This window comes from Nerophis lumbriciformis, linkage group LG33 (genome assembly GCF_033978685.3).
Source record: "Nerophis lumbriciformis linkage group LG33, RoL_Nlum_v2.1, whole genome shotgun sequence".
Classification (NCBI taxonomy): domain Eukaryota; kingdom Metazoa; phylum Chordata; class Actinopteri; order Syngnathiformes; family Syngnathidae; genus Nerophis; species Nerophis lumbriciformis.
The window spans coordinates 20,779,327-20,793,812 of record NC_084580.2 but is presented as its reverse complement, the minus strand read 5'-3'; the positions used below and the strand labels follow the sequence as shown (position 1 = coordinate 20,793,812).

At 40.9% G+C, this 14,486-nt stretch overlaps 1 protein-coding gene across 1 annotated transcript in view; it reads left to right on the top strand.

Annotated features, from left to right (window-relative positions):
• agla (amylo-alpha-1, 6-glucosidase, 4-alpha-glucanotransferase a) overlaps nucleotides 1-14,486 on the top strand; it is a 184,973-nt gene that overhangs the window by 119,907 nt on the left and 50,580 nt on the right. Inside the window, exons 20-22 of the mRNA XM_061928652.1 lie at nucleotides 1,199-1,333; nucleotides 6,630-6,760; nucleotides 11,175-11,311. Of these exons, the coding sequence (XP_061784636.1) occupies nucleotides 1,199-1,333; nucleotides 6,630-6,760; nucleotides 11,175-11,311 (403 nt within the window). The remainder of the gene's footprint in view (nucleotides 1-1,198; nucleotides 1,334-6,629; nucleotides 6,761-11,174; nucleotides 11,312-14,486) is intronic.

Sequence of the window (14,486 nt, the reverse complement as noted above, 5' to 3'; positions counted from 1 at the left end):
TAAAATCACATACTTTTCTCCTTAAAAGCATACTTTTGTCCTTAAAATCACATACTTTTCTCCTTAAAAGCACATACTTTTCTCCTTAAAAGCACATACTTTTGTCCTTAAAAACACATACTTTTGTCCTTAACACATACTTTTGTCCTTAAAAACACATACTTTTCTCCTTACAAACACATACTTTTGTCCTTAAAAACGTGTACTTTTGTCCTTAGAAACACATACTTTTGTCCTTAAAAGCACATACTTTTGTCCTTTAAAACACATACTTTTGTCCTTAAAAACACATACTTTTGCCCTTAAAAACACATACTTTTCTCCTTAAAATCACATACTTTTCTCCTTAAAAGCACATACTTTTGTCCTTAAAATCACATACTTTTCTCCTTAAAAGCACATACTTTTGTCCTTAAAAACACATACTTTTGTCCTTAAAAACACATACTTTTGTCCTTAAAATCACATACTTTTGTCCTTAAAAACACATACTTTTGTCCTTAAAAGCACATACTTTTGTCCTTAAAATCACATACTTTTCTCCTTAAAAGCATACTTTTGTCCTTAAAAACACATACTTTTGTCCTTAAAATCACATACTTTTCTCCTTAAAAACACATACTTTTGTCCTTAAAAACACATACTTTTTCCAGTGCGACTTATATATGTTTTTTCCCCTTCTTTATTATGCATTTTCGGCCGGTGCGACTTACACTCCGAAAAATACGGTACTGCCATCTAATGTCTTAGACTTGCAACTTATTGTGGTACAAGATATAACAACTGGACAACAGCTCATTTTCAAAGGTTGCGATACAGTAACGAATGAGATTTTATCATCAACAATAATTACAATTTATTAACACACTTTAAAAAGTCCTGAAAATTGGTGCAGTCGAGTATCTGTATCGCTTCTTAGGTACCTGGAATTGGTACTGTATCGGTTCAATTGTGATTGGTACCCATCCCTCACTATACCCATCATGTGTATGAATGTCATGTCAATTATGAGCCCATTTTTATTTATTTGAACCACTCTTCTCTAGTGTAGAATGATCTTGAATTGTTTAAAAAAAATAACATTTGGGTTCACACATTTGAATTGCCATAGAATCAAAAGAATACGTTTGGACACTTTACAGCTAGTCTCTAGATTGTGTATTTGTATAACATAACATACTTTTCCTCTTCCTCGCAGGGTTAGTCTGGACCCCAAAGCCCAGAAATTGGTTGGGGCAATCCGATACATTCTGTCCCAATTCAGCCTGAAGTACAGAAAAGGAAGTATAGCAGATGAAAACCCACCGGAGGTCCTGAAGATGCCTTTGGCACAGTGAGTCCACATTTGCACTTGAGTCTGTTTGTCATTCGTCATCATTTTATTATTGTCCTTTGTTTTTTTTACATGTATCGGTACATGTTGATTTGATCCTTTGTTGCTTTTATCATTATCTTTTAGTTATTTTATCTATATACAGTCGTGGTCAAAAGTTTACACACACTTGTAAAGAACTTGTCATGGCTGTCTTCAGTTTCCAATTATTTCTAGAACTCTTATTTGTTTGTGATGTAGTGATTGAAACACACTTGTTTGTTACAAAAAAAACATTCATGAAGTTTAGTTCTTTTATGAATTTATTATGGGTCTACTGAAAATGTGAGCAAATGTGCTGTGTCAAAAGTATACATACAGCAATGTTAATATTTGCTTACACTGCAATAAGGCGCTTTTGGTAGCCATCCACAAGCTTCTGCTTGAATTTTTGACCACTCCTCTTGACAAGATTGGCGCAGTTCAGCTAAATGTGTTGCTTTTCTGACATGGACTTGTTTCTTCAGCATTGTCCACACGTTTAAGTCAGGACTTTGGGAAGGCCATTCCAAAATCTTAATTCTAGCCTGATTTAGCCACTCCTTTACCATTTTTAACCTGTGTTTGGGGTCATTGTCCTGTTGGAACACCCAACTGCGCCCAACACCCAACCTCCAGGCTGATGATTTTTGGTTGTCCTTTTTCATTGTCCTATTTACTCTCTGTAAAACATCAGTTCCAATGGCAGCAAAACAGGCCCAGAGCATAATACTACCACCATCATGCTTGACGGTAGGCATGGTGCTCCTGGAATTAAAGGCCTCACCTTTTCTCCTCCAAACATATTGCTGGGTATTGTGGCAAAACAGCTCAATTTTTGTTTCATCTGACCACAGAACTTTTCTCCAGAAGGTCTTATCTTTGTCCATGTAAACTTTAGACCAGCCTTAAGGTGTCGCTTCTGGAGCTAAGGGCTTCCTTCTTGCTTGGTAGCCTCTCAGTCCTTAGACTGTGGACACTGACACCTGTGTTCCAGCAGCTTCCAATTCATTTTAGACCTTCTTTTTGGCGGTTCTCGGTTGACTCTTGATCATCCTGACCATTTTTCTCTCAGCAACTTGTGTTTTCTTCCTGATCGTGGCAGTGACAAAACTGTGCCATGCACTTTATACTTACAATTGTCTGCACAGTTGCTCTTGGGACTTAAAGCTGCTGAAATGGCTCCAAGTGACTTTTCTGACTTGTTCAAGTCAATGTTCGTTTTTTCAGATCTGTGCTGAGTTCCTTTGACTTTTCCCATTGTCCGCGTTTGTAACCGAGTCTAATGACTGCATCACATGAGCCCTATTTGAATGGGCTCAGAGAAGTCAACAGGTGTCGTCAATCATAATCACTCACATGAAGTTACGAGGCCATGCCATGAAGCTGATTTGATTTGATTGTAACTTTTCTACATCACCAAAATGGATAACGTATGTTGCTGTATGTATACTTTTGACCCAGCACATTTTCAGTAGACCCATAATAAATTCATAAAAGAACCAAACTTCATGAATGTTTTTTGTGACCAACAAGTATGTGCTCCAATCACTCTATCACAAAAAAAATGTACGACCTACACAACGTGCCAACTTCCCTGGTTTTGTACAACATGGATGACGGAGTATTCTAAGGAGTGTATTCTAAGAGACGGTCAGAAAGCGGCTTGAAGATGGACTGTAAAAAATGATCTTTGCAAAATTTTGACCATTACACGTCATGTAGAAGGGTTTTAAAGGGGGGAAAAAAACATAATATGACCCCTTTAAAGGCCTACTGAAATGCGATTTTCTTATTTAAACGGGGATAGCAGGTCCATTCTATGTGTCATACTCAGTGTTGGGTTAGTTACTGAAAACCAGTAACTAGTTACAGTTACTAGTTACTTTATTTGAAAAGTAACTCAGTTACTAACTCAGTTACTTACACCAAAAAGTAATGCGTTACTGTGAAAAGTAACTATTTAGTTACTTCTTTTTTTCTTCTTTTTTTTTTTTAAAGCTCCCATTAATGCCCTTTTTGCCTTCATTTCAGTACTGTTATTGCACTGGAGAATAATACAATCTGTTGATCAACTTGACATGCATTTTTATTTTCCTTTTAACATAATGAATGAAAAACAGTGCAACATAAAAAGGCATTCCTCCTTTCTTTAAACTTGGACCAATGACCATTAATAAAAAACAAGTTTAAGTGCAACATAAGAAGAAACATCATCTTCCTTGAAACATAGGTAGTGAAATAAAGCCTGACATCTGGAGTGATGCTGCTGTCTTCCACACTTGGAGCCATGGATTGTAGAATCCTTGTTTTCAGTGGCAGGATCATTGACACAGATGGTGAAGTTTCAGTGCTCAGTAGAGATGGAACACTTTTGAGGGGTTTAAGCACCTGGAGGACCTCATCTGCCACTCTCACATCATCATCAGACAGGGTGACATTTGTCTTCAGGGTGTTGTGGGTCAATGCAGAGTATATAGCTGCCTGCTGCTCCAACATATCATAAGTGGAGTTCCACCTCGTTGGGACATCATGTATGAGCAGGCAGCTTTAGCATTTCTTGCTTTGTCTTAATAACATGAGCAGCTGTTGTGCTTGGGTGGAAGTAAGAAACCTTCCTGATCCTCCCAAAGAGGCGCTCCATCCTATTGACTGAGATTCCCTTCTGTGATGCCAAATTCACTACATGTGCAAAGCACCTATCTGTGGTCCCAGTCCTGCCTCATTCACTGCATTTATTTGATTTTTGGAATTATCACGTGTGACTGGGATATCTTTATCTTCCATTCCTCCACTGCTTGTGTCAGTACCTGCGCAAGGTGACTCTCGTAGAGGGGGCGTGTCTTCTCATCTCCCAGTCTGCTGTGATGAAGTGAGCGCTTATAGTTCCGCTGGACGTCCACCCGTCTGTCATGAGCGCAACAGATGATGCTCGGGATAGTTCATCCACAACTTTTTTCTTCTCCTGCTCATAAAGATCTGGCACAATCTTATTGCTGAAGTGGGTGCGCGACGGGATGTCGTAACGTGGTTCAAGCACGTTCAGCATGTGTTTAAAACCCTCGTTTTGCACAACCGAGTCTGCACTTATAAACACACCGATTCAATGGCGCTGGGCGTTCAAGCTCCTCCGTTACTCCGCTCGCCATGACCACGCTGTGTGTGGACTGAACGTACCAACAACTTTTTTTTTTTTGTTTCATATATCAAACCGCGGATCAACCGACCCCCCCCCCCCTCCCCCAACCCCCCACACACACATAGACCGCGCCTCTTTTCTTCTCTCCGGCTTGTGACAGAGGAAGATTCAGAAGAACGACACCGCAGCGCTTCTGTTTCTAGCCGATACTACATCAAAAGTAACGTAAAATAACGCAGTAACGCATCATGTAGTAACGGTAACTAAATTACTGAATTAAAAAAAATAACGCGTTAGATTACTAGTTGCCGCCGAAACTAACTAACTAACGTTACTTTGTAACGCGTTAGTCCCAACACTGGTCATACTTGATCATTTCGCCATATTTTTGCTGAAAGGATTTAGTAGAGAACATCGACGATAAAGTTCGCAACTTTTGGTCGCTGATAAAAAAAGCCTTGCCTGTACCGGAAGTAGCAGACGAGTAGCGTGACGTCACAGGTTGTGGAGCTCCTCACATCTGCACATTGTTTACAATCATGGCCACCAGCAGCGAGAGCGATTCGGACCGAGAAAGCGACGATTTCCACCATTAATTTGAGCGAGGATGAAAGATTTGTGGATGAGGAAAGTGAGAGTGAAGGACTAGAGGTCAGATAGGGAAGATGCTGTGAGAGGCGGGTGGGACCTGATATTCAGCTGGGAATGACTAAAACAGTAAATAAACACAAGACATATATATACTCTATTAGCCACAACACAACAAGGCTCATATTTAATATGCCACAAATTAATCCCGCATAACAAACACCTCCCCCCTCCCGCCCATATAACCCGCCAATACAACTCAAACTGTGACGACCGGGACGCATGGTGATGCGGGGTTTCGTTCTCCCAGGATGCAACGGACTTCGGACACAGCGTGAAGGTAAAATAAATGATTTATTTACGGAATAACTCGGAAGAAACAAAGAAAAGGGTGCTCATAGCACACATAAGGTAAAAACTAAGGAAGGCTAGCGTGGGAGCTAGCGAGTAAAAGAGCCTAGCGTGGAAGCTAGCAGGTACAGAGCAAGAACAAAAGTCGTCAACTGTTGCAAAAAGCAAACTACGAAGCGAGACAGAATGACAGGAAAGGCAGGCTTAAATAATAATGTCAGTGATGACAAACAGGTGCGCGTCGGGAACAAACGCGGCAGGTGAAAATAATAAGCAGCCATGGCGACAAACTCAGGTGTACAAAACAGGCACTCAAGGAGTCCAAAACTAACAAAAAACACAAGTATCTTGAAAACGTAAACAAAAAACACAAACACCTGCACAACACACTCAATCCCACAGCCCAAAGTACCGTTCACCTCCCCAAAGTTCATACAGCACATATATTTCCCCAAAGTTACGTACGTGACATGCACATAGCGGCACGCACGCACGGGCAAGCGATCAAATGTTTGGAAGCGTACTCACTGTACCGCGTCTGCGCATCCAACTCAAAGTCCTCCTGGTAAGAGTCTCTGTTGTCCCAGTTCTCCACAGGCCAATGGTTAAAGCTTGACTGTCATCTTCCGGGAATGTAAACAATGAAACATCTGGCTGTGTTTGTGTTGCTGCAGCCGCCCGCAATACACCGCTTCCCACCTACAGCTTTCTTCTTTGCTGTCTCCATTGTTCATTGAACAAATTGCAAAAGATTCACCAACACAGATGTCCAGAATACTGTGGAATTTGGCGATGAATACAGACGACTTAGTAGCTGGCCACCATGCTGTCCCAAAATGTCCGTGATGTCACATCATACCGAGACGTTTTCAGCAGGATATTTCGCGCGGGATTTAAAATTGCACTTTTGTAAACTAACCCGGCCGTATTGGCATGTGTTGCAATGTAAAGATTTCATCATTGATATATAAACTATCAGACTGCGTGGTCGGTAGTAGTGGCTTTCAGTAGGCCTTTAACTAGTCTGCCTATCACAATATGTCGCTGCCATACATGGACCAACATTAAATGTCATAAAAAAAAACATTTTTCCGGACCAATCAAGTGAAACTGTGACCATTCAACACGCCTGACTATTTAACTGCACCTTCATCTTGCTGGTTTCCCCCGCTAATTATCACGGGACGTTCTCTCGCACAGGCTGATGTCCAAGCTGTCGCTGGCAGACATGAATGTCCTGCTCTTCCGTTGCGACGCAGAGGAACAAGAGGATGGCGGAGGCTGTTACGACATCCCAGGATGGATGGCGTTCAAATACGCGGGTCTCCAAGGTGGGTGGTACAAGCAGTAGCGGATCATGGGGTGTCCAAAGAAATTATAATACAAACCCCGTTTCCATATGAGTTGGGAAATTGTGTTAGATGTAAATATAAACGGAATCCAATGATTTGCAAATCAATTTCAACCCATATTCAGTTGAATGCACTACAAAGACAACATATTTGACGTTCAAACTCATAAACTTTATTTATTTTTTTGCAAATAATAATCAACTTAGAATTTCATGGCTGCAACACGTGCCAAAGTACCGTATTTTTCAGAGTACAAGTCGCACCTGCCGAAAATGCATAGTAAAGAAGGAAAAAAACATGTATAAATCGCACTGGAGCTCGGCCAAACTATGAAAAAAACTGTGACTTATAGTCCGAAAAATACGGTAGTTGGGAAAGGGCATGTTCCCTACTGTGTTACATGGCCTTTACTTTTAACAACACTCAGTAAACGTTTGGGAACTGAGGAGACACATTTTTGAAGCTTCTCAGGTGGAATTCTTTCCCATTCTTGCTTGATGTACAGCTTAAGTTGTTCAACAGTCCGGGGGTCTCCGTTGTGCTATTTTAGGCTTCATAATGCGCCACACATTTTCAATGGGAGACAGGTCTGGACTACAGGCAGGCCAGTCTAGTACCCGCACTCTTTTACTATGAAGCCACGTTGATGTAACACGTGGCGTGGCATTGTCTTGCTGAAATAAGCAGGGGCGTCCATGGTAACATTGCTTGGATGGCAACATATGTTGCTCCAAAACCTGTTTGTACCTTTCAGCATTAATGACACCTTCACAGATGTGTAAGTTACCCATGTCTTGGGCACTAATACACCCCCATACCATCACACATGCTGGCTTTTCAACTTTGCGCCTATAACAATCCGGATGGTTCTTTTCCTCTTTGGTCCGGAGGACACGACGTCCACAGTTTCCAAAAACAATTTGAAATGTGGACTCGTCAGACCACAGAACACTTTTCCACTTTGTATCAGTCCATCTTAGATGAGCTCAGGCCCAGCGAAGCCGACGGCGTTTCTGGGTGTTGTTGATAAACGGTTTTCGCCTCGCTTAGGAGAGTTTTAACTTGCACTTACAGATGTAGCGACCAACTGTAGTTACTGACAGTGGGTTTCTGAAGTGTTCCTGAGCCCATGTGGTGATATCCTTTACACACTGATGTCGCTTGTTGATGCAGTACAGCCTGAGGGATCGAAGGTCACGGGCTTAGCTGCTTACGTGCAGTGATTTCTCCAGATTCTCTGAACCCTTTGATGATATTACGGACCGTAGATGGTGAAATCCCTAAATTCCTTGCAATAGCTGGTTGAGAAATGTTGTTCTTAAACTGTTCAATAATTTGCTCAAGCATTTGTTGACAAAGTGGTGACTCTCGCCCCATTCTTGTTTGTGAATGACTGAGCATTTCATGGAATCTACTTTTTATACCCAATCATGGCACCCACCTGTTCCCAATTTGCCTGTTCACCTGTGGGATGTTCCAAATAAGTGTTTGATGCGCATTCCTCAACTTTATCAGTATTTATTGCCACCTTTCCCAACTTCTTTGTCACGTGTTGCTGGCATCAAATTCTAAAGTTAATGATTATTTGCACAAAAAAAAAAAAAAAAGTTTATCAGTTTGAACATCAAATATGTTGTCTTTGTAGCATATTCAACTGAATATGGGTTGAAAATGATTTGCAAATCATTGTATTCCGTTTATATTTACATCTAACACAATTTCCCAACTCATATGGAAACGGGGGTTTGTACAAAAAAACATGAAAATGTGGAATAAAAGAGGTGAAATGTAATGAGAGAATGTTGCAATAATGACACGAAGAACACAAAGCTGCCATGTAGACATTTAAAAGGCTTTAAAACTCTCATTGATCCAAGAATAATAACTCATAATTGATGGATGGATCCGAAGCGGATAGAGATTTAAGCGTTTAATGTAAAAATAATATATTTTTTTGAAACTATCATTGCTTAAAAATTCATAATGAATCAAAATCAATGTTGTTATGAATGATTGACCTATTTAGGCTCCAATTACCTCACATCAAATATTCCACTTTGAACATTTTTTGGGGGGGAAGACTGCATATTTTGTGTTTTTGCCATAAATAAACAAGGGTGGTTTTTTTTGACAAAAAAAGGGCATAAAATGTTATGAAAAATGAAAACTTTGGATCAATACATGAAAACACTCCTACAAGACATCACACAAGTGGGCGCTTTAGTAAGTAGGAATTGTTTTAGTTATATTGTAAAACTTACAAATGTTGCTTGGAGTGATGAATGAAGAATCTATACGAGTAGAAACGCTATAGATGACTAGAAGACGGAACGGCACTTCTACTTCCAGTTCAAAACACTTAACAGAAAGAAATACTGTATAACTCCGCGGGGGAATTTACTGAGGAATTTGTGAAACTGAAACGATACAAAAAGAATGCCGTTGTAAGTTTATAATATTAGCACAGATACTCTGACTCGTGTCAGCATATTAGCTTTAGTTTTAGTTGTATTGTAAAACTTACAAACGTTGCTTGTAGTGATGAATGAAGAATTCATACGAGTAGAAAAGCCATGGACGGCTACAAGACGAAACCGCACTTGTGCTTCCGGTTCAAAGCTTTAAACAGCAGGAACCTCTAGTGTGTGTGTGACAATCATTGGTACTTTAACTTAACTTTAACTTTACACATACAAACTGTAGCACACAAAAAAGCACATTTAATTAAAAAAAAACGTTATTATGGTCTTACCTTTACTTATAAATGAAGTCCATGCGCCGCAACTAAAGCACTCACTTAAACTTTCCACGTGCAAGATTGAATCTATTTAAAAAAGTGTAACCGAGGGTTTATAAATGTCGCCTATACTGTATGAAACTACAAAATAACAAACACGGAGGCTCCAGTTTACACGAGGACCACTTTATTTACATTCTTTCAAAGTAAAAGAAAAGGGGTAGGATTAAATAAGCTCTGCTTCTTCCTACTCCTTTTTGAACATGTTGAAAAGAGAAACTGGAAATTGTGATGTATCATGTTGTATGCTTGCATGTTCGAAATAAACTCAAACTCAACTCAACTCAACAACTGTACAGGTTCACCCAGCAGCACCTGCAGTGAGGGAACTCGTCCAAAAGATGGCGCCATAGCACGTACAACATCATTTCAGGGTCTTTGCATGTGTTTAAAGGCCTACTGAAATGTGATTTTCTTATTTAAACGGGGATATGAGGTCCATTTTATAAGTCATACTTGATCATTTCGCGATATTGCCATATTTTTGCTGAAAGGATTTAGTAGAGAACATCCACGATAAAGTTTGCAACTTTTGGTCGCTGATAAAAAAGCCTTGCCTGTACCGGAAGTAGCAGACGAGTAGCGTGACGTCACAGGTTGTGGAGCTCCTCACATCTGCACATTGTTTACAATCATGGCCACCAGCAGCGAGAGCGATTCGGACCGAGAAAGCGACGATTTCCCCATTAATTTGAGCGAGGATAAAAGATTTGTGGATGAGGAAAGTGAGAGTGAAGGACTAGAGGGCAGTGGGAGCGATTCAGATAGGGAAGATGCTGTGAGAGGCGGGTGGGACCTGATATTCAGCTGGGAATGACTAAAACAGTAAATAAACACAAGACTCTATTAGCCACAACACAACCAGGCTTATATTTAATATGCCACAAATTAATCCCGCATAACAAACACCTCCCCCCTCCCGTCCGTATAACCCGCCACAAGCCAATGTTCTCCACAAGCCAATGGTAAAGCTTGACTGTCATCTTCCGTTAATGTAAACAATGAAACACCGGCCGTGTTTGTGTTGCCGCAGCCGGCCGCAATACACCGCTTCCCACCTACAGCTTTCTTCTTTGCTGTCTCCATTGTTCATTGAACAAATTGCAAAAGATTCACCAACACAGATGTCCAGAATGCTGTGGAGTTTCGCGATGAAAACAGACGACTTAATAGCTGGCCACCATGCTGTCCCAAAATGTCCTCTACAATCCGTGACGTCACGCGCAGACGTCGTCATATCGAGACGTTTTCAGCAGGATATTTCGCGCAAAATTTAAAATTGCGCTTTGAGGGCTCATAAAATCCAAACCGGAGCAGAAATTTCAACTTTAGTAAACTATCAGACTGCGTGGTCGGTAGTAGTGGGTTTCAGTAGGCCTTTAAGGAAAACTATTTGCTTTACGGCTGTCAGCGAAGAAAAATCCATAAATTAGCATAGGAAAAAAGTAATAGTCGGGAGTTTATGGTATATACATTTAAATATTTGATATTATTTAAACTTTTCAAATTTGTTTGGTTGCTGCACAACAAAACATTTTTGAGTTGTTTCTTGCAGAGTGAACAAGTGTCCCTGATTCTAAACCCTGTGCCCTGCAGGACTGATGTCTGTGCTCGCTGATATCCGTGCCAACAATGACCTGGGCCATCCTGTTTGTGCCAACCTGAGACAGGGGGACTGGATGATCGACTATGTCTCCAATAGACTCACACGGCGGGAAGGACCTCTGGCACAGGTGAAGTCACAACGTTCCAAAACCTGTATGTACCTTTCAGCATTAATGGTGCCTTCACAGATGTGTAAGTTACCCATGCCTTGGGCACTAATGCACCCCCATACCATCACAGATGCTGGCTTTTGAACTTTGCGTCGATAACAGTCTGGATGGTTCGCTTCCCCTTTGGTCCGGATGACACGATGTCGAATATTTCCAAAAACAATTTGAAATGTGGACTCGTCAGACCACAGAACACTTTTCCACTTTGCATGAGTCCATCTTAGATGATCTCGGGCCCAGAGAAGCCGGCGGCGTTTCTGGGTGTTGTCGATAAATGGCTTTCGCTTTGCATAGTAGAGCTTTAACTTGCACTTACAGATGTAGCGACCAACTGTATTTAGTGACAGTGGTTTTCTGAAGTGTTCCTGAGCCCATGTGGTGATATCCTATAGAGATTGATGTCGGTTTTTGATATAGTGCCGTCTGAGGGATCGAAGGTCACGGTCATTCAATGTTGGTTTCCGGCCATGCCGCTTACGTAGAGTGATTTCTCCAGATTCTCTGAACCTTTTGATGATATTATGGACCGTAGATGTTGAAATCCCTGAATTCCTTGCAATTGCACTTTGAGAAACGTTGTTCTTAAACTGTTTGACTATTTGCTCACGCAGTTGTGGACAAAGGGGTGTACCTCGCCCCATCCTTTCTTGTGAAAGACTGAGCATTATTTTGGGAAGCTGTTTTTATACCCAATCATGGCACCCACCTGTTCCCAATTAGCCTGCACACCTGTGGGATGTTCCAAATAAGTGTTTGATGAGCATTCCTCAACTTTATCAGTATTTATTGCCACCTTTCCCGACTTCTTTGTCACGTGTTGCTGGCATCAAATTCTAAAGTTAATGATTATTGGCAACAACAAAAAAAAATGTTTATGAGTTTGAACATCAAATATGTTGTCTTTGTAGCATATTCAACTGAATATGGGTTGAAAATGATTTGCAAATCATTGTATTCCGTTTATATTTACATCTAACACAATTTCCCAACTCATATGGAAACGGGTTTTGGAGATAGTGACGCTGTAAAGTCAACGTTTTTTCCCATACAGCCTTCAAAATAAAATGACTGAGCTCAGAATGGGGTCCTGCCACCAAATCTATTGTGTGTAAAGAAGAAAAAAACACTATTATGATAAGAAAAATTATTTTTGGAAACCTTTGGTGGAATAGTGAAGGATGTCAGGTCAAATATGAAGGACTCCTGCCCTGGAGAGGCCAAACCATCAGTTATATATTCCTTCTTACTCTGTCTGGGTGTGTGCTTAGTTGGGCTGCAACAACTAATCGATTAAATCGATTAAAATCGATTATAAAAAATAGTTGGCGATTAATTTAGTCATCGATTCGTTGGATCTATGCTATGCGCATGCACAGAGGTTACTTTTTTTTTTTATTAGGGACCGAGTCCCTTTGGGACAGAGGACCCTATTGAATTTCTAGCGTTTTGTTATTATTATACCGCCGCCTCTTTGAGCTGTAATTTGACCCCCTTAACATGCTTCAAAACTCACCAAATTGGACACACACGTCAGGACTGGCGAAAATTGCGATCTAATCAAAAAACCAAACCCCAAAACTCAAAATTGCGCCCCGTAGGAAGAAAACATACACAAAACTGCCTGTAACTCTCAGTAGGAATGTCGTAGAGACATGAAACAAAAACCTCTATGTAGGTCTCACTTAGACCTAGATTTCATACACTGACAACCCCCAGCAAAAATCAACAGGAAGTTTGCAATTCCCCCTTCAAAACAAAAGTTGTGTAAAAACAGTCACCTTTTTTCAAGCATTATCTCCTCTGAGCGCGTTTGTCGTGTCGGCTTCAAATTAGCACAGGAGAGAGATTGAACCCTTCTGATTAAAAGTTGATGAAAGAGTTTTAATTTCTGCTCCGGTTTGGATTTTATGAGCCCTCAAAGTCGGTCCCGTCCATCGTTTATTATACCGCCGCCTCTTTGAGCTGTAATTTGACCCCCTTAACATGCTTCAAAACTCACCAAATTGAACACACACACATCAGGACTGGCGAAAATTGCGATCTAATCAAAAAAACAAACCCCAAAACTCAAAATTGCGCCCCGTAGGAAGAAAACACACACAAAACTGCCTGTAACTCCCAGTAGGACTGTCGTAGAGACATGAAACAAAAACCTCTATGTAGGTCTCACTTAGACCTAGATTGCATACACTGACAACCCCCAGCAAAAACCAACAGGAAGTTTGCAATTCCCCCCTCAAAACAAAAGTTGTGCAAAAACAGTCACCTTTTTTCAAACATTATCTCCTCTGAGCGCGTTTGTCGTGTCGGCTTCAAATTAGCACAGGAGAGAGATTGAACCCTTCTGATTAAAAGTTGACCAAAAAGTTTTAATTACTGTTTCGGTTTGGATTTTATGTGCCATCAAAGTCGGTCCTGTCCATCGCTGCTTGCAGCTTTCATTTTTTTTCCTTGTTTTTGAACACTGACTTTTTGCAGTGTACATAAATGATGTGTGGTCAAAGGTATCGCAGCCTCCTGGACACAACTCGGGTCTCTGCTTGGACCTGCTCTTTTTACCTCAGGACCCACATCATACCCTGCAGGCCAAAGTTAGGGCCAGATTGGGGTCCCTGGGCCGCAACAAAGCACAGGTTTTGCCAAACACGGTCTGATGGAGATGACCACCAGACTCCCCCTGTTTGATTATGGCGATGTCATCTATAAAATGGCCTCCAAGGCTGCTCTCCACCATTAAGGCATCCTTTCCATACACTGACAACCCCCAACAAAAATCAACAGGAAGTTTGCAATTCCCCCCTCAAAACAAAAGTTGTGCAAAAACAGTCACCTTTTTTCAAACATTATCTCCTCTGAGCGCGTTTGTCGTGTCGGCTTCAAATTAGCACAGGAGAGAGATTGAACCCTTCTGATTAAAAGAAAGTTTTAATTTCTGCTCCGGTTTGAATTTTATAAGCCCTCAAAGTCGGTCCCGTCCATCGTTTATTATACCGCCGCCTCTTTGAGCTGTAATTTGACCCCCTTAACATGCTTCAAAACTCACCAAATTGGACACACACATCAGGACTGGCAAAAATTGCGATCTAATCAAAAAACCAAACCCCAAAACTCAAAATTGCGCCCCGTAGGAAGA